We start from the raw sequence: 20,151 nt of genomic DNA on the forward strand, positions 1-20,151 counted from the left end.
TCTTTATTGAATATATATCAGTCTATCTATATACGACATCTTATATACCATAATTCCCGGTATTCATAGTTTTTCTTTATACTTTATTGATTTATTATTGTATTACTAACTAAAATAAGTATCAGAGAAGTTTACATAAAATTTTTGTTATCATTAATATGGTGTTGAATAAAAAGTGGAAGAGATGATTCTGACATTTCGGATTCTGCTAACAGCTGCGTGTTTCTGTACATTTTAGTGACGCTGGGTATGCTGTTTTAAAAATGGTTACATCCAATAAACTCCTTGATAAAAAGGTGGTGAAAATGTCTGAGCAGAAAAATAATGTCGTAGTTCCTCAGAGAACTTTATTGGGAGAAGTTAATGAACATATAACTTGCCCTTTATGCCATGGTTATTACATAGACGCAACCACCATTGTCGAATGTTTACACTCTTTTTGCCGAAGTTGTATTATAAAACACTTGCAAGTAAAAAGTTATTGTCCTGTTTGTGAAATGATGATAAATTCAGCAAAACCAAATATTAAATTAGATAAAGCACTTCAAGATATTGTATACAAGCTTGTACCTGGGTTATTTCAAAAGGAAATGGATAGAAGACAACAGTTTTATGCATCTAGACCAGGGCCTGCTGCATCTGCTACCCCAGAGCAAAGAGGTGAAGATACAGAGAGAATTATATTTAGTCCAGAAGATGTGATTTCTTTCTCCTTGGAATATGCTGATGTGACAGATACGGATAGTATCTCAAGTAAATCATCAGATAGTAATGAAGCCCAAACCATGGCTGCTGCAACGAGGCGATACTTGCAATGCCCGGCAGTTGTAAATATAAGTCACTTGAAAAAATTCCTCAGTAACAAGTTTGATATAGATAGTTCTCAATTTGCAATAGACATATTGTACAAAAGAGTCCCATTGCCAGATTATTATACATTAATGGACATAGCATATATTTATAATTGGAAAAGAAATGAGCCAATGCGTTTTTTCTATCAAATCATTGATTATGTTGCTATAAGAAATAGATTATTTGATATTAATAGAAAGGAATCACATTTTGGAGATCGGAAATCAAGTCCTACTTCTACAGAAGATACAAATGTTAGTAGCCCAGCTCCAAATCTAAATGAACATGTATCAGAGGGTTCCTCAGGAACAGATAGCCCGATGCCAGATGATAATAATTCAAAACCAATAAGTGATGTGTGTAAGAAAAATAATAACAGTGTTCTTTCACAAAGCAAAGAACTTGCTACACAAAGCAATGTGGGTTCTACAACACATGATAATTCAGGTAAAAACAGTTGTGCATCTCCTAAAAAATGTGATGAAGATGAAGAAAAATCCCAGTTTTTAAATTCCTTTGAACTAACAGCAAAAAATAGTTCTGCACATTTGAAAACTTCACCTGTTAAACCAAATAACAATGATACCACATGCACAAATGAGTCATCTACTGTAACAAAATTATCAACTTCTCCAACAAAAGAGGACAACTTGAAAAGAAAGTATCAAATACCACATAATGTACCCGAGATGAAGAAATTGAAAATTGAAATTGAAAAAGCCAAACTTACTAATATTAATACATCGTCTCACATTGGTTCCCTTACACCTGGGAATTTGACTGGAAAAACACAAGAAACATCTATAAAAGTTAAACCAGAAAGTTCTTCCAAAAGTGGCACATCTCCAACTTCAATGAACATCTCTACACAATCAGTGACAGGAGATAAAGAAGATAAAAAGGATATCAAACAAGGACCATCAAATGTTAAACAACAAATGGTAGAAAGCACTGGTATAAAAAGAATAGTAAGTGGCATTCAAAACAATTCATCTATATCCACACCAAAACGCAAAACTCCAAATGAATCACAGCTAAATATGTTACCACAATTAACATCACAAAAAACAGTTTCACCACTTAAAATTCAAGTATCAAGAGCAGAGTCACAACAACCAATTAATAAAGCTACAGATGTACCTGCAGCTTCTACAAACAAAAAAATACCTGATTTGAAACCGAGTCTTAATTCAACCCAAACATTTCAAAATAAACAACCAATCAATAAAGTTAGGATGGATCTTTTAGCTAACAATAGTGATATAGACAGAAGTAAAATTATGCCACAATTGAAATCAAGTCTTGTTCCACCTAATAGTGCACAACCTTCAGGAGATTCACTACGATCTTTATTTGACTCATGTAAAATTAATATTCCTTCATCACTGTCAATCACACTCACGGATCAGAAGTTAGATGCTCGTAATTCCAATGAACCAGTAAATGTGGAACAGAAAAAGAATATTGTAAACAAAAATTTAACTGGTGCTGGTAATGCTTTTGCCCATAAAGTACCAAGCCCCCCAGTACACAATTATATAGAAATATTAAAATTACCTGACACTGATCCCAAAAAACAAAATAAAATAGAGCCTAATGTTGAAACAAAATTGAATCCAAGTGCCAAAGTAGAGACACATGCCACTCAATCAAAACCTCCCAGTAAGTCATCAGATATATCAGCAAAAGGCCCAATACCAAATTTAAAACCTATATCTGATACAAAATTAGGTAAACAGAGTGGGAATTTCTCAGCTCCAATCACATTCCAACAAACATTTGAACAACAGCTGCAATCATTGCAGTCTGATAAGAAATCTAAATTACCTAAAAATAAATCTCAAGTTCCAAAACTTGTACCTGCAACACCAAAAACTTTCAGTGCTGTTGGTAAACCAAATAATCTCAATAGTAAGCCTAGCAACAGTGCACCTGCACCTGAAACCAAAACAAGTAGTGCTTTAGATTTGTCAACAACACATAATATTCAAAGTCAATTAGGTCCACAGCAAACATTTGATAAAGCTTTTGAAAGAATGCAGTCAATTGCAAATTTAGCAAAGAAACAAAACTTACCTTCCAAGGGGTGGGCATTGACCATGTCTCAAGGAAATGTGTTTTCTGGAATAACCAGTAGGCCATTAACTTCAGGAGTTAATCCTGTGAGGGTTCCTTCAACAAATAATGTCAATCAAATTAAACCTGAAAAAGCAATAGCAAGCACATCTCATTCTAATAATGTAGTACAAGAAGTCACAAACAAAAACAATCCAATAAAATCCACAAATAATGTTACCTCAACTGTTTCATCACCAAATTATACTGCTATGTCTCATAATTCACCAAATACTCAACCTTCACCAAGACAAACTCGGTCTCCAAGTTCTTCACCAAAATTAGTAATAGCTGAAGAAAAACAAGTCAGCAATTCTTCATCTGAATCAAATATTAATCAGTCAAGTCAGTTATTGAATTTACAATTACCAAATATGACTCAATCCAAGAGTGAATCTTCCAAAGCTTCACTAGGACCATCAAAGTCAGGTCTTAAGCCTTTTAAGCCTTTAACTCCAGGAGGTAAAGTGGCAGCAATTCGTCAACCTATACCACAATCTACAAAACTGAATCCACTGTTAAGTACTTCTTCTGATTACCATGCCTTGATAAGACATCAGTATGAAATGTTTAAAGCTCAGAGACAGTATGATATTATGTATAAAAACTCAATAGCCCAATCTCAAAATGACTTTAACAATAAGGACAAGCAATAATATGTCAAGGGATTGTTTCGAAAGTATTTTGTAATTATTTTACAGACATGTGGATTTAAAGAAGACTAATTTCGTTTCTCCAGTATGCTTAAATTCATCCAACATTTAAGGAAAATGTTTACAAGTTTTTTTTAATGTTTTGCTAGTTGCAACTTTGTAAGTTTGTTTTGATTTTTAAAAGGCACAATAAAACTATTTTTTAACATATTTCTTACTTAATTTGTATTATGTATAATTTGATTAATCAATCAAGTATTACTTTAATGATTCTTAAAAATTTGTAGTTTTAAAGATACTTATAACTTACATAGTTAAAAATGAAATCATTTTGTGTTTGTGTATTAAATTTATATTAGGTATTATATGAGATTTAATAAGATCATATAGATATTATATACATTTGTAATTTGTGAATGGATTCATAACATTTATATATATGTGTGGTATGATTAACATTCTTTATTAATATTGTGTATAAATTCGTTTTAAATTGTTAATACTATCTTTAGATTTCAATATTACTTTCAAATTTAATGAATTTGAAATTAAATGTGTACCTTAGTTTTGTTTTTAAAATAATGAAATGCAATCAATGGGGCCGACCCTGAAGTGTTATTTCTTTAAACTTATCTCTTATTATTAATAAAATTTGTTAATTTCACAAAATTACTATTTTGTGGACCATCATCAACTTAAATTATAATGATCTTGACTTAATTTATTAGAAAATTAGTTCATATTAATTCTTATAATAAAGATTTCACTGTGATATTAAACTGAAATTTTTATATCACAGGTTTAAAGAAATAAAACCATAGAATTGACCCCAATATATTTAAAATAAAATTAAAACCAATGTAATAAACCGATTTCTTTTTTCAATTACTCTTTATTCATAGTATACCCTATTGCGTTAAGATATAAACACATTGCAAAGGTATGTAGCTGATTTAAAATAATATCTAAGTACACAATTGCTTTTTTTTTTCATTTAATAACAATGTATTTTTTACAGATGTCTACTGTGCAAGCATCAATACCTTTTAAATTACGTAAAAGGGTTAATTTAGGAGTAAAAAAGTCTAATGTTGAAAATCAAGATATCCTGAACACAGAAGTATGTAAATTAAAGAAATTAAAGAGAACTTTTGCGGACGAAAATTTAAAGAATGTTGATACTCAAGGTATAGTCCCTTTTTTCTATTTAAGTGCCCATATATCTACCAAGTTTTATATTCGGGCACCTGTCAATAGAACTTTGGACTACAGCCATTAATATTATGTCGAGTGCAGAGGTATGGTGAATAGTAACTGCTTGCGTTATTGGTATATGCTGGTGGGACAATCGTGAATCGTGTATGATAGATGAGTAATAAAAGCAGGTTAATAGGTACATTATGATCACCAGGAATTATTAGAATAAACCGCCATGATTTCCAGGAGGGACCGGATGAAAATCAATCTAATAGGATATTCATTCATTCATATCAGCCGTTTATTGTCCACCGTTGAACATAGGCCTGGCCGGGAGGGGGGGGGGGGGGGGTTACCAGTAGTTGCCACGTTTGTAGACGCTTTTCAAACATAATTGTTTGTAGTAGCTTGGCAGACGGAATGGCAACCGCAGTTAGGCTTTGGTAATGTTTTAAGAAGGACGTTACTGCCCATAACACAACAATTAAGTTCCCTTAGCCTCTATTTAATTCATCCGGGACCTTACGGCTATATAGTTCTTGAAATGATAGGATATATAGTTTTTAAAGAAGGTCATCACCTATTTCGATGTGGCCCACACCGGGCCCACGCTTTTTTTACATCCCACAATATTACTTGTGGCCTCTTTCGGATTTCGGCACTCTCTTGGACCGGGGGAAGCAGAGTGATTCTTAGTAATGGAGTAATCACGATGAACCTGCCTTCATCCTCATCTATCATGCTCCACCAGTGTATACATATAATGCAGACATAGTTAGTATTCTATTTTCATTCTATTGTTTTTTTTTTTATCCTTTTGAATCACGGTGCCCTGGACTTTCATTAATGAGATCAGAACTCCATGTTGTATTTTATAAACGACCGTTGTATTATAGGATATACTTAATTACTATTTATTATTATTTTTTAGATTCTTGTATCCCAGCGAAAGCTTCAAGACGGAAAAGAAATAATAATTTTATTTATAATGACGATGATCTAAAGACTCAGGAATCTGAAAACAAGTAAGTTTTGATGTGCAACATCTTAATAATCTTTAAATAATATTAGAAATGCGAAAGTAGTTTTTTTTTTACAACACGGTGCAAACGAGCATGCGGCTCACCTGATGGTAAGTGACTACCGCCGCCTATGATCACCTACAACACCAACGGCATTGCAGGTGTGCTGCCGGCCTTTTAAAAAGGAATATGCTCTTTTTTTAAGGTTATCTTGTCGTATCGGAAATACTGCTTCTGGAAGTTGATTCCAAAGAGTGGTGCTTGGAAGAAAGTGTTTTGATTGTTTGTTACGCTTTCACGTCTAAACAGCTGAATCGATTATGATGAATTTTGGGATAGAGATAAATGGGAACCTGGAGACCCGGAGAAAGAGAGAGAGCTACTTTTTTTTCAGTCACAGTGTCATATTTAGGTCATGCGGATAAAGTCGCGGATAAAAGCTAGTAAATATTATGATGTAATTAATATTACAAAAATTTTCAGTTTTTTAGTTGAACTTCAAAAACCTTTGACGAGCCGGGAACGGGAAATTCAGTGGTTAGACAACTTTTTGTCTGACCACCTTGAGAGTGGAGAATCTGCTTCGTTGTATGTATCAGGGCAGCCTGGTACAGGAAAAACTGCCAGTTTATCATATATACTTCAGTTGAATAAGGTATCTAAAATATATAATTATTATAATGAAAATTTTTGATTACAAATATTTGTGTGTGTAATATTACAATTACAGTACAGACTAACTATGAAATGATTACGACTCTGTTAATTTACTGGAGTTCTAAATCTCTACTTTTGATATAATTGTGCAATCTACATTTCGAATTATCCAATATGACGTCGTACAACACAGATATAAATTATTTTGTTTCTATTTAGTTTTTCAATGCATTGTATTATTTTTCATGCTACGTCATATTGGAGAGTCGCTGTAATACGTGGAATATTAATCTGATATCTCATCTCAATCAGTGGGTTCGATTCTAAAGCGCCATTTTTCTAAATCTATCTCTTAATATTTTGATTTGATAGTTTCGCAAAGTCACTTCTATGGACCATCTTAAATTAACTTGATTCTAATTTATATCTTATTTAGAGATAAGTGTAGAGAAACATCGTCTCTGAATTAATCCCATTAAAATGGATGCAGTAATTTGTTGCTACGAGCGTCTAAAGAAAATCGGATACATGAGTTGTACATAAGTGTACAAAATTCTTTGTGCAGTCATGTAAGAAAAGAAAATGTTTATTTATTACTATCACAAATGTATCATGGGTGATTATTTTCTATTTCAGTTCATAAATGGATACACACACGTGTATATAAATTGCACAATGATGAAATCTGCTACTAGCATATATAGCAGGATATGTAATGAACTACAAATACGGACGGCAGGATCAACAGAAAAAACTTGTTTAAATGCTATAGAAAAATTTTTACAAAAGAAACATAAGATGATGTAAGTTTATTATTTTGCTTTTTGAAGTTGGCTCCTTGGCTCATCATGGTCAAGAAATGTTGAGAATCAGACCTATGAAATTTTGTGGATTTAAGAATTTTATAAGTACTTATAATTGATGGCTGAAGCAGGGCCGTGCCTGACGGGCGTTCATTGCGTGCACCGCACGCAGGCGGCCGATATTAAGAGGCGGCCAAATCGTTACAAGTTGTTTACTGGGCAAAATTATTATTTTTGTTTAAATTTTAAATAAAAAAATGTTTATTTTGTGCATTTTTTTTCTTAAATTTCATCCAAACATATAAATCTCATAAAACCGGTTTTTAGCCGGTTTTTCTTTTCAGAAACCGGTTTTGGGAACAAAACCAATATTTTTTTTCGTTCTCGATTTCGGTTAACCAAAAACTGATTTTTTTCCCGGTTTGATGCCCTGTGTATAATAATAAACATTAAAAATTAAAGTAGTTTTTTTTAATGATATCCTGGGGGCGGCCATACAGACTGGCACGCAGGCGGCCATATACCCAGGCACGGCCCTGGGCTGAAGTAATGTTGACTATTATATTAATAATTATTTATGTCAGCTTTATTTACTTTTTAAATTCACGGATACACAACTAGTTTAACTCAATAAGAACCCTTATACATGAGCGCCTTTGTTCATTATATTTTTATTTTTATCGATAACTTTTCACCTTAACATGAGATGGGTAAGGATGTTGTATTCTATCTCACCATAATTTTATTTAAATTACAGTTTGCTGGTATTGGACGAGATTGATCAGTTAGATAGCAAGCGGCAGTCTGTTCTGTATACAATATTCGAGTGGCCAGCGATTGCTGCTTCGGGCCTTGTACTCATCGGAATTGCGAATGCTCTTGACCTAACTGAAAGGACTCTGCCGAGGCTGCAGGCTCGCTGCTCTCTTAGACCTAACACATTGCATTTCGCACCGTACACCAAAGAACAGATTATAAATATATTCACCACTGTGCTTGCTAAAGAAGATAAGAGCAATGCGTTTTCGCCAGTTGCCTTGCAAATGTTGGCAGGTATACTATAATATATTTTGGCTTTAAGTTATCATCATCATATTAGCCGTTAACTCTCCACTATTGAACATAGGCTTCCCTCATAAGCTACACTTGGCAACCGCAGTTAGGCTTTTGGTAAGGGATGCTACTGTCCATCCTTCAACTATTAAGTTCCCTTATTCGCCTCTTACGACACCCACGGGAAAGGAAAGGAGAACCCATTTTATGCCAGGACAACATGACAATTGGTTTTAAGTAATAAATTATTATTTTGATGGCAGAATAAATAATTTCATTTTGTTATTACAAGCCGATGCGACATGTTGTTTTGTCGAAATTACATTTTCTTATCATAAAAACCCTAACTTTGTAGTAATTACATCACTTTCTGTTGGGTTGCTAATTGTGTGTATGAAGTTTCATCCATATGCAGTATTTCAGTCGTGACTTACAGATAGATTGACATTGTATAATAAGTAGCTATACTTTTTTAATTATATTTTAACTGTAAAACTAACAAACGGATTGACTTATGTGTTATTTAGTCGGAAATGTTTAACATTCATGACTAAGGGTTTTGGATTGTTTTGAAACTAGTCAAGCATTCTCTGCTAAAATATAATACAAACCTATTACAGCTAAAATATATTTACTTTCTTGATGCTCAATTTATCACCCCGGTTAACTGGAACTTTGAAATCTCGTTACATAATTATCTGGGTTTTTCTTATACGTGTTGGGCAAAATATATAACATATAACCTATATGTATAGGGGGAAAGGGATTGTTAATAATGGAACTTGACTGCCCGATTGTTAGCAATATACGCTATCAGGTCAACCTCCACGTGGATTCCCTTAGAAACCTGCTGATTCTTGTTGAATTCTTCACGATGGGCTAACTGACCTACTTCATCCTCACCTATCATCATTCACTAGTACCCGCCAGTGTATACTGATAGTACAGGCGGGGTTATCATTCCATTATCACCCAATAAAAAAACCTATATGTATAAAGAAAATATTTGTTTCACAGAATAACTAGTGTACTTTCTTTATTTTTCTGGTCTGATCTTAAGATTTAATATGTTCTAGTTGTTAAGCCATCACGTTGTGTGAGATCTATGTGTATACTTGAATCGTGCTGTATGTATCGAATCAGAATGAATAAATAAATAAATAATAAAATACTTATTTGCAGCTAAAATTGCCGCTGTATCTGGTGATATGAGACGAGCTTTAGATATAGGGAGAAGAGTTATCGAACTAGCTAGACGCAGTAAATTCTCAGAGAATCAATCTGTTGACAATATGATGAAGGACGCCACAGTAACCGTAGAGCTAAAACAAGTCCTCCAAGTACTTAATGACGTTTATGGTGGTTCAAGGAATATAGAAAACGATGTGGATGAGGGCATTCCTATGCAACAAAAGCTGATACTGTGTAGTCTCATGCTGATACTAACGAAGGGGAAGAATAAAGATGTTGTAATGGGAAAACTGCATGATGTTTATAAAAGGTGAGATTAAAATAATAAGGGAACAGTTCAGATGTACAACTTATAACCATTTAACGTTTTGCAATTATGTAGGTTTATTTTTGAAATCCTCAATACCATCAAAAGCCGGATTGTGAATAGTAATAGGGAACAATCTCACTGCATTAATGTTTTAGTTTTCTATATGAGTTCTTTTTTAATAAAAAAAAAATAGAACAAAAGAAGCACGAAATCAAGATTAATTGTCTAGAAATGAGAATTTTGAAAAGTTTATGTTGTGAAATAATAAAAGGCAGAAAGAGGTATAGTGTGATTAGAAAGATGATATTAGTGGGAACGTTAGTAGTGGTATAGGGAATGTTATGGCGGTTTGGTCATTTCAAAAGGACGAAGGAAAGTATAGTTAGAGAGAGTAGAGGGAAGACGTTGAGTGCAAATGAGAGTAATGATCTTTAGAGGGTTTTTGGAGGAAACTGGCTAATATGTCTTGTAGTTATGTGTGTACTTGTAAATGTCCTCAGAGTGGCGTTGGCACGGAACATCGCTCCATTGGACATGAGCGAGATGGCGGGCGCATGTTCGCTTCTGGAGGCACGCGGGGCGGTGCGGGTGTGCGGGTCAAGTGGGGCGGGGGGACGCGGCCGTCGCCTACGCTTGCAGTGGGACGAATCCGAGCTTGTCGCTACCCTACGGGACAAGCCTTTACTTTCCGCTATACTTAACGACGTCACCTGTTTAAACTCTATCTAAAACCTTCCTAATAGAATTGCAAGTGTTATTAAGGAGCATGAAGAAGAAATAATGCCTCTTTTGTTTACCATTCGTTTTTGTCGCTTGCACATTTTGTATTATATCATATCGTTGCAATTGCATAGATGTTAATGTTATAATACGTACTGTGTATGTACATAGACACGGGTTCCTTCAAAATAAAAAAAAAAAGATATCTGTAATCTGAGATCATTAACTATACAATATTAACTTTTAAAGTTTCGCGTTGCATGGTTTATAAGAGACGGCAATTAGGTAGATGAGGTAAAAACGTCAGGTAAATTATCATACGTTACCTAAATGATCGCGTTAATTCCCGTCTCTTATAAACCATTAGCTATACAATATTAAATCTCTTTGTTTATTTTGAAGCAGTAATATGTTTTATAGATGGTCAAAAACATTAAATAAAGGTCATTATGATATTCTACGTACTGTATGACCATGCTTTAGTTAGAATAATCAGCGTGCACGAATGTGGTTAGATTTAATAAATAACAATGGAAACGCCGCCTGCGTTAACGGTATACGCTAGCGGGCCAACACTGATGAATGATAGGTGAGATGAAAAGGCAGATCAGTTAGTCTATTGTGGTGAAAACACCAGGAATTAAGCGCGATGTTTTCCAGCGAGGATCATGTGGAGGTCAATCTGACAGGGACCACTACCAATATATGGTAGTAATGGGACTGGTAATTAGTATTACTAACAATCTCTTCAAAATGTGGATAGATTAGCTAATTAAGACTGACCTAGAAGACTGCTCAGATTGCTGCAGGTTCAGAATATCTGTGTATCAAAGTCTTGGAAAAAGATCTCATATGCGGATCGTAGATTCTGCGGTGTCTTCTTAGTTGTAGGATTGGTCAGAATAGTTTTATAGTGGATTTTTGTTTTATATTTAGACAATTTATTTATTGATTTTTTTGTAATGGCACCGCACATTGACTCATTTGCATGCGCAATATTTTAACTTTCTGACGTGAAATACATATGTTCTTTGTAATTGATGTGTTTAGTAAATATTTTAAATATGCCTTTATCGAAATAACTATAGAAATCAAATAGTTAAGAAGGTGTTTGTATTTCTTGGTTATGTACTGTTCTCTAATGTTATTTTTGTATTATTTCTAAACGACCAATTTTGACAAATAGACATCTTGTTTATTGAATATAATTATTATTTCATTCAATCGCACGATACCCATTGCTGTTTGATATGGCAAGTATACTCATATGGACCATATATACTATATGTATATATGACAGTGTTTAATACATTTTATATAAAAAAGTACTTTTTTTCTTTAGTATAATTATTGAAATATCACATTTATGACGATTTATATTAATACTGTTCCGTTTAAAGAAGTCTATATCCTTTGGTATACATTAGTAATTTTTGGTATATACTCTCTTTTGATTTAATTTGGTTTCAAAATTAAGATATTTGGAAAGCGACCTGTGTGTTTATATTGTATTTACATAGTCTGTATAGATATCACAGGTTTTTAAAAGTAAATTGTAAAATTTAAAAAATTCATATCGTTGGTTTGTATTGATGAAAGTAAATGTGCATTAAAAAAGTAGGTAAATGTAAATTACAATAGAACTGTATTTGTTAATATTTCAATATAAATTATTGTTGACGATCTTAGTGGTTTAGCGATTCATTTCGCGCAAATTTGTAAATACAAATGTGTGGGAAACGAACTGCTAGACCACTAAAGTCGTACTCATAAATATGGGTATGACTGTTTGTATTGATCTGGACGTTTTCTATGTATGTATTAACAAAAATTGGAAATATTTCTATCAGTTGTATCTTATAATATATACATATATCTTTATTAATTTCAAACTAGATTTAATATGGCCAGTGGTATTTGTATTTTGGAGTACTTTACAGTATAGTAAGAATTTTGATAATCTGTAGCCATTCGTACTTGCGATATTTAATACAAGGATAGAAATATGTGTAGATAAGGATGGGTACACATACCATTTTTTTTGTATGTGGTCTCTTATTATTTAAAAGATTGTAAATGCCTATTGAAGTAAAAATACGAATATACGGTTCTGACATATTCTACGAATCACTATATTATAGAATATTCATAACATTTACGACATACACGCATCATTTGTAATACTCTTCCAATCATGACTAGGAACATTATTATCTTACAATTCGATATGTATCACGCAAATCTGTAGATATTATGATTGTTATGTAATTTTTTGTTCTGTGAATAATTATTGCTTCCTTGTGTTGGTCACAGCATTGTCTTGATATTGTTTGTTTCCAATGGTTCCTTTTATGAATTATTTTATAACGTTTCTCTCTGAATCTAGAATATGGTCTATCTATGTGCCAGATTAAATTCCGATCATCTCTAATGCCTTTCAACTTTTACATTTTATATAATTTGTTCTTTATTACATTGAGAAATATAGTAACAATTATAATTAGGGATTAATGTAAGTGAAGATGACCTCATCTCTAAATATCTCAATCCAGTTCTTTTCCTAACGTAACGCTATGGCATAGGAAGTAATGAGTGGACAATAGTGCTAGAGAATATATTTGGTGTACTACCACTTGCCAGTAAAATTATAGGGTATGTAGGCATAATATCTTAGTCTTTATGAATGGAAACTATAAACATTGTTTTCTTTAAATTATTATGTTACTGGCGGTTATTCATGACTATTGGCAATAGTGAGCCCTTTCTATCAGGTGCGCTGTCAGTTTGTTTGGCATTTCGAATTGCAAAAAAAACAAACATTGATAGTAGTTAGATAATTTCGCTTTTAAACCTGTTGAAACCACGTAGGTGTTATTTCTTCGTCTTTTATTTATCTGAGATGTTATGTAATTTCGTTGGAGACTTTCATCTGACGTGGTGGTTGTTTACTGTAATTATTTCATTCGAAATCAATAACTGAATAAGCTGTTTATTCTAATTTACCGTCTAACATTTTAGAACCGGTTACATTTTCATATTTACTATTTACATTTTAAGTTTTGTGCTTTCACTAACGTTATAACCGTTATTATGTGTCTATCTATATTCAGATTTAAATTTTACATTGATTATGTAAGCTTTAAATTATTTGTGTCTTTAGACCACGTTTTTATGTTATTTTGTAGTTTTTTTTATATAATATGGATAGGTAGTATCAAATCCTAAATAGATACGAAAGTTTTTTATTTACCTACTTATAATTTAATTAATCTTTAATATTAATTTGTTATATAAATTACCTTGATCATAACTAATATGTTATTATCTTACTATAGTGCGAAAATTCGTTATAATTTTATCATTCTGCTACATCCCGCTCTTTAACAATTTAACATTATATATAATTTAAATTTTATGGAAAACGACAGCAACAGTTGTCAGAAACAGGTGTTACGCGATATCACTGATTTATATTATACTGGCTTCTGTCTGTGACTTATGGTATTCGGTAGTCCCCATAAAATCTGAAGTAGGTGACTCCAAGAATAGGTACCTACACGTTTATAGCTTGTCAACCGGTACAGCAACTAACATACTTACCGTCATAAGTATGTTAGTTGGGAACTCGGCGGCTCTTCGCGAGAGTTCAGTGTATCACTAATACCCACCGATTTATAATTTTACTAGTATATATATTAGTATATGCAGGCACTGGCCAGTGTCATAATTCGAACGTAACGTGAACTATCGAAGTCACATACAAAGTGAAGTAACGTCTCGTTGGTGTGTCGGGCGATACCTATCTATGTCCGTCTAATCTCAAACAGCTTATTTAAAATGCTTTTTTGATTACTTTTACGTTCTTATTACGTAAGTTTTCTTCAATTGATAATTATACTTTTAATTACATTTAATGGTGTCGATTCTGAGGAGTCATTTCTGTAAACCTATCTCTTAACCTAACATGTATTTTAATTTGATAATTTCGTGAAATTACTGTTTTAGGGACCATTATAAACTAACATTGTAATAATTTTAAATCTATTAAAAATTTAATTTATATTGCTCCCTAGAATAACAATATAATTGTAATATCAAAATGAAATTTTACTTTTAGAAGTAGGTTTAGGGAAATAACAACTCGGTATCGACACCATTGTTATAGTTTCTTAAAAATATTTTGATATATTTTGTTTCTAGTAATATCGTCTATTAATATTGAGGATGATTTTGAGGCGCCATTTATGTATTTTATTTTGTAAGATTTTTAAGAATAATGATAATTAAAACATTTGTATGTTAATTCAAATTAACAAAAGAGTAAGTCGGGGGTCGTGAAATGTTTTTTCATACTATTTGTCATGAAAAAGGTTGAAAAACACTGGTTTACAGAAATAACATCTCAGAATCGGGACCCACTGTAGTTGACCAAAAGAATAGAAGAAGACTGAAGAGAAGAAAAACGGCGTTTTTTAGTTATTATAACAACTTATTATGTAAGCCAATATAATAATTTATTATTTTAAATTAGGTTAATATTAAAAACACTTCTATTATACGTAGTGTTAATACTTAAAATGTAATTGTGTGGTAAACTAAAAACTGGTAAAGAATTTTATTGTGACTGGAACTTTCAGTTTGTAAATCTTATCCTCTTTAACTGTAACTTTATAGGTAGCTATTTATTTGAAGTGTGATTTAATGTATGACGAAAATACAGTTATTATAAAATGACTTAATGTATGTAATTGTATTTTAAAACACGGTCAATAAAACTTATATTTTCCTTTAAATAATGTGGTCATAAATGTGAATTGAATTTAATATATCTTGTTTCTTTATATCTTTATTTATAAGTATTGTATAAAACATCTGTTTTTATTGAATTTCTTTAGTTTTAAATTGTCTTTTTGATTCTTTTTTTCCGTTTCGTTTTTTTATTATGTGGGAAGTAAATAAAACAATCAAGTAAAAATACCAAGTTATTTTATTCTAATACTTATGTTAATCCTATTTTGTGCAAAACAAGACCTTTTTACAAAAGTTATAACTTAGGGAGAAATCACTAGGTAGGTACCACAGAAATTATGACTGACCTTCAAATTGTGACAGTAGATTGTATTATACTAAAATACTACTTAATTACTTTGGACCTTCAAAATTAAGTAATAATATAGTATTATATTTGCGCTATACTTTCATTTTTGCTGTCACAATATAAATTATGGAAACCACCAAATAAGGTATCAATCTATATACCTCGAAGTGAATAATATGTTAAATAATAAATAACTTAAATAGAGATAGCCATTACATTTTGTACACTGCCAGCCATATAAAAATACTAAAGACGAGGGTTAATACACGATAGTTCAAGCTCATAGACGGAGTCCAGGGTTGCGGGAGCGGACAAAGTTGAGCAACTGCTCGCTGTCCTCGCAGATGAAGGGCTTCTCGTGGTTGCAAGCAACGTCGTGCCACTTGATGCCATCGTTGTAGAAGTTGTTCAGTATGGACAAACACGACTCGTCGTTACCCTGTGCAAAAAATAATGGTTGTAGAATTGACATAATAACAGTAACAGGTGATTTCATCTCACGTACAGCGCAGGTTGTTCAACTCAATTCTTAAAGTCGCAAAGTGATAACATTCCTCACGCCCAACCGGTGAATCACGACGTAAATTTCTAAGAACAACTTTCAAGTTTATTTTATGGCGTAATACCTCTCGAACGAATCGAAATTTGCCGTGGAGTTTCACTTTCTTTTGGTAGGTAAATAAATGAGATGCGGGTGTTAACACCCGCGACGTAATGATTGTGTCGGTGCAGTTAACACTTCCAATACATACCTCGCTAACTACTCTTGATCGACGTAATCATATTTTACTACTTACTTGTGCAGCTTCCCTGTTATCAGGTTGAGGTTGTCCATATCCTCCAGTGTAAGACCAATCCCCGGTGTTACGCTGCGTAGTTGGACCGATCTTGGCACCGGAGCCAGACCAGAACCAACCGTTTACATTGGGAGGTTGAAGATCGGCTCTATCACATCCGGCAAAGTTGCACTTACGACCGGACGTCCAAATATATCGGACGTTACCGCGAGCGATCCTCTGCTTAATGAATTCATTTTCCTGTCAATGAGAAAATAAGGGCATTTCAATAAAAAAACAATCCAGGCTATGCACCTTAGGAAAGAAAAAAGATGATGAGCACTTATATAGGGTTTTTCTTATGCATGCGTGCATACACCATATGGTGTTGCTATTTATTATAATAGGTTTTTTTATATAACTTCGAATGATAAGCAAGCTGACGAGCAACGTAATGGAAAGTTGTCTATAGACATAAACAGGTGTAGACATATAGTAAAATTCAACACACTAAATACATATTTAAGAAACTTGGTGGTTCTGTAAGTATACTTAAGAGCTTACCTATAGTAGCTATGTGTATATGTGCTAAGTGCTTTTAGAATATAATTGGTACTCTTCCTATCCCGATGCCAATAGGGGATAAGTGTAAAAACACTAACTACTAAAAATCCTTAGAACAATGAATAAATCATGACATTAAGCGTGTGAACTCAATACCATAGTGTCTGCATAATTACAAATGTGGCGTATCGATCTGCTTACCCGCAATGGTTAGGTACCAACTACTTATTAAGTATGCATCTCACGTCTCACCACAGAGGTTGATATCTCAACCACACCTTGCGATCATGCCTATATAAAGATTTGAGTGTCACGGCTGCTGCGGTCAATGACTTAAAATATTGTACGAATGTATTTTCATACTATAGCTAAACTTAGATTACCTACCTATTATATTTCCTAAGAAAAACAAACAAGCGAGCAGCGCGGCCGGCAGATGAAGAAAAGCGGTGCTCGTTGTTGATTATGTACCTAACCTACCTAAAGATATAGATATTAGTTCAATGTAGCTACCATTTGATACTTAAATATTTTGTACCAAAGTTCATACAAAGATCCTCAAAAGACCTTTTAATATTATTGGCTTAAAACGTCAAGTAGAAAATGAGTAGAATATAATTATTTAGAATGAGGTGTTGGTACGTATGGGTGTGTTAGTAAGTATGTAGGTAGGCGGTACTACGATGCGACAAACGGGAAGCCTGCGTCCGTCGTTTACGTCCGGTAGCAATAGCAAGAACTGGGCAATACAGCTGCAAGAGGAACTAAAGAATGTGTGCCATGTGCCACTTGTCTGGCCTCATCGCCTCATAGCCGTCGTGACGCAGTGGGCCGTTGCACCCCTTTCACGCGACGTCTTCATTGCTCTACAAACGATGCAATCCACTTACTTAATCTATTCTTATAAATATTGATAAACTTACTGATGCATCTGCTGCTTCGATCGTGTTTACTTTAAGTTTACGGCTTCAGTATTTAAATATCCGGGTTTTTATTTATTCTTAACATACGAGTATATTGGACATTCACTGTAAGGTAAGTATGTCACAATAATTGCAAATGTAAATTTCACCATATTTTACAGTCACTCGCCAAAACAAAATATTACTATATAATACTGAGTAATAAGTACTATAATAATTATCAAAATAAGTAAGTTGTTCTACCACCAATCATTTTATTGGATGGCAACATCGGGTTTATCATCTGGTATGTCGTTGCGTATAGCGTGACAATTCTGAGAATCACCAAGCGATATTTGGTAAATATTATTCAACCTAGTATTCAACCTCAACACATTTCAATGGTAAAGATGGAGTAATATATGAAAATATCTTAATCCAGATTACTTCCAATACCTAGAACGTTATGAAACTAAGGACGATGGAAAATTGTCCACAACGCAATGTCGTGAAAATTGCCTATGCAGTGGGAATTATTTTTTTAGTTAAGACCCAAGTATCGAATGAATTTTCTTCTTGTGCGATGCCTCTTATTTCTTTGCGTAATAATGTTCCGAGTTAAATTTTCACTCGACACCAAAGGAACTTTTATAAATTTGCTCGGTTCGGGATTAGGTAGTAGATCATTCCTCCTGAGACGGTAGGATGGGAAGGGCATTCCCCATCCTAAACACGAGAGGTAGCCTGCCCTACAACATCTACAGGGCGGGCCGTCGCGTCGGGCTCCGGTCATCTTCAACACGGGAGCCCGGGGACACGACATATGGGCCTCGAGGTACGTCGTGAGGTTTTAGTGGGAAAAAATCCCACACACCCCCTCTGCCTTCCCTCCGGCAGTTGGGAAGGTCTTTGGAAGATTTCCTCACGTTAAAAAAAAAGGTAGTAGATCATTAGGTTGTGTCCTCAGATGTCCATATACATGGTGTTGTAGTTTATGTTACTGTATAGTGTATATTATTATTAGATATCCTATAAAAATATTTAATACTTACCTTTTTATTGTTGTGAATATAGCTATACCTTTGCTACATCGACAGGCGATTGCAAAAGGAAGCATTTATTGAAAACTTACAAGCTTATTTCTAAACCCGGATAAATGTAAGTATATGTTATGTAGTCACCGAGAGGTATTTACATGTCAATACGTTATTACTGCTATTGTGCCTATTAAGTACCTAAGAGGTAAAAACAATAACGGTATAACTAGAATAGGACGAATGATGAAACTTGTTGTTTTTACTTCATACATTTTTTACCTATATTGAATCATTAGGTAGTTACTTAATAATGAATGGTGTGAACACTATATAAACCGTGTTCATACGTTTATTGTTTGAATTCCGGAAAAGATGTATCCAGGTAATTCCGTGTACTTTATACTCGTAGGTACAATTGTTTTAATTTAATTGTAGTAGGCTATTGAACCTCAAGACTGGATCCGGTATAAATAGAAATAAGCACTAATATAGGAGTAATAAACAATTATGCTTTCAACTTTAGTATGACTATGTGCTTTAATGACGACTGGACCAAAGACAGTAACTAGAACTCGCTACTTTTGGAATTTATACGTACATATGAGTAGCATACTATTAGACCACCATGCTCTCAATATAGAAAAATTATGTAAATAAAGTATGTTTTTCCTATCTGTAGTATGTATCTATGTATGTATGTAAATATCGTAGAAGGTACTATTGCTTATCACGTATTTTGTAAATGTATTTGAATCCAAATAGACAGGGATGTGTGACTCTATTGCTGGAGAATCAATTATAAAAGTTTAAAAAGAAATATTTTTTATTGTCGACCAATATAAAACCCGCAAACTACCTTATATAATTAAATAAAATATATTGAATCTCAATAATGGAGTCAATAAATCTCATGCCTCAGGACTGTAATGCTGTCCTAACTATTTAAAGACTTAAAATCTGATTGATAAAATCTGATCTTATATGAAGTCGATTAATAGAAAATAAAAAGTTTTGCGTGTGCATGTAGGATGACCATGGATGATCTAACCGAAGTGAATTGTGCATGAGTAGGTATACATTTGTACTAACTACAAGCTGCATCAAATTTTGCACTTATGAAATATAAATTGCGATTCAAAATTGCTACATCAAAGTTTGTTAAACTTGGAAAGTGAACGCATCACGTTCACAATTGACCCTG

The 20,151-nt window shown here is 33.3% G+C and overlaps 2 protein-coding genes across 2 annotated transcripts in view; one reads left to right on the forward strand and one right to left on the reverse strand.

Annotated features, from left to right (window-relative positions):
• LOC113516754 (polycomb group protein Psc-like) lies at positions 1 to 15,550 on the forward strand. Its single transcript, XM_052900892.1, has 8 exons — positions 1 to 3,620; positions 4,639 to 4,807; positions 5,749 to 5,842; positions 6,323 to 6,494; positions 7,133 to 7,299; positions 8,057 to 8,352; positions 9,535 to 9,853; positions 10,354 to 15,550. The coding sequence occupies exons 1-8, from the start codon at positions 264 to 266 to the stop codon at positions 10,580 to 10,582; spliced, it is 4,803 nt and encodes a 1,600-aa protein (XP_052756852.1). The 5' UTR covers positions 1 to 263; the 3' UTR covers positions 10,583 to 15,550.
• Positions 15,543 to 20,151, reverse strand: part of LOC113516934 (uncharacterized) — a 15,053-nt gene continuing 10,444 nt past the window's right edge. The window contains exons 4-5 of the mRNA XM_026901438.3: positions 16,469 to 16,708; positions 15,543 to 16,110 (exon numbers count right to left, since the gene is read on the reverse strand). Coding sequence (XP_026757239.3) covers positions 15,952 to 16,110; positions 16,469 to 16,708 — 399 coding nt within the window. The 3' untranslated portion in view covers positions 15,543 to 15,951. The remainder of the gene's footprint in view (positions 16,111 to 16,468; positions 16,709 to 20,151) is intronic.

This window comes from Galleria mellonella, unplaced genomic scaffold (genome assembly GCF_026898425.1).
Source record: "Galleria mellonella isolate WM207_F2 unplaced genomic scaffold, CSIRO_AGI_GalMel_v1 utg72, whole genome shotgun sequence".
NCBI classification, from domain to species: Eukaryota; Metazoa; Arthropoda; class Insecta; order Lepidoptera; family Pyralidae; genus Galleria; species Galleria mellonella.

Excerpts from the sequence above, each read along its gene's own strand:
- LOC113516754 (XM_052900892.1), top strand. The coding sequence starts at position 264 with ATGGTTACATCCAATAAACTCCTTGATAAAAAGGTGGTGAAAATGTCT. Across the intron at positions 3,621-4,638 it reads TTAACAATAAGGACAAGCAA|ATGTCTACTGTGCAAGCATC; the intron begins TAATATGTCAAG and ends TATTTTTTACAG. Across the intron at positions 8,353-9,534 it reads TGCCTTGCAAATGTTGGCAG|CTAAAATTGCCGCTGTATCT; the intron begins GTATACTATAAT and ends ACTTATTTGCAG.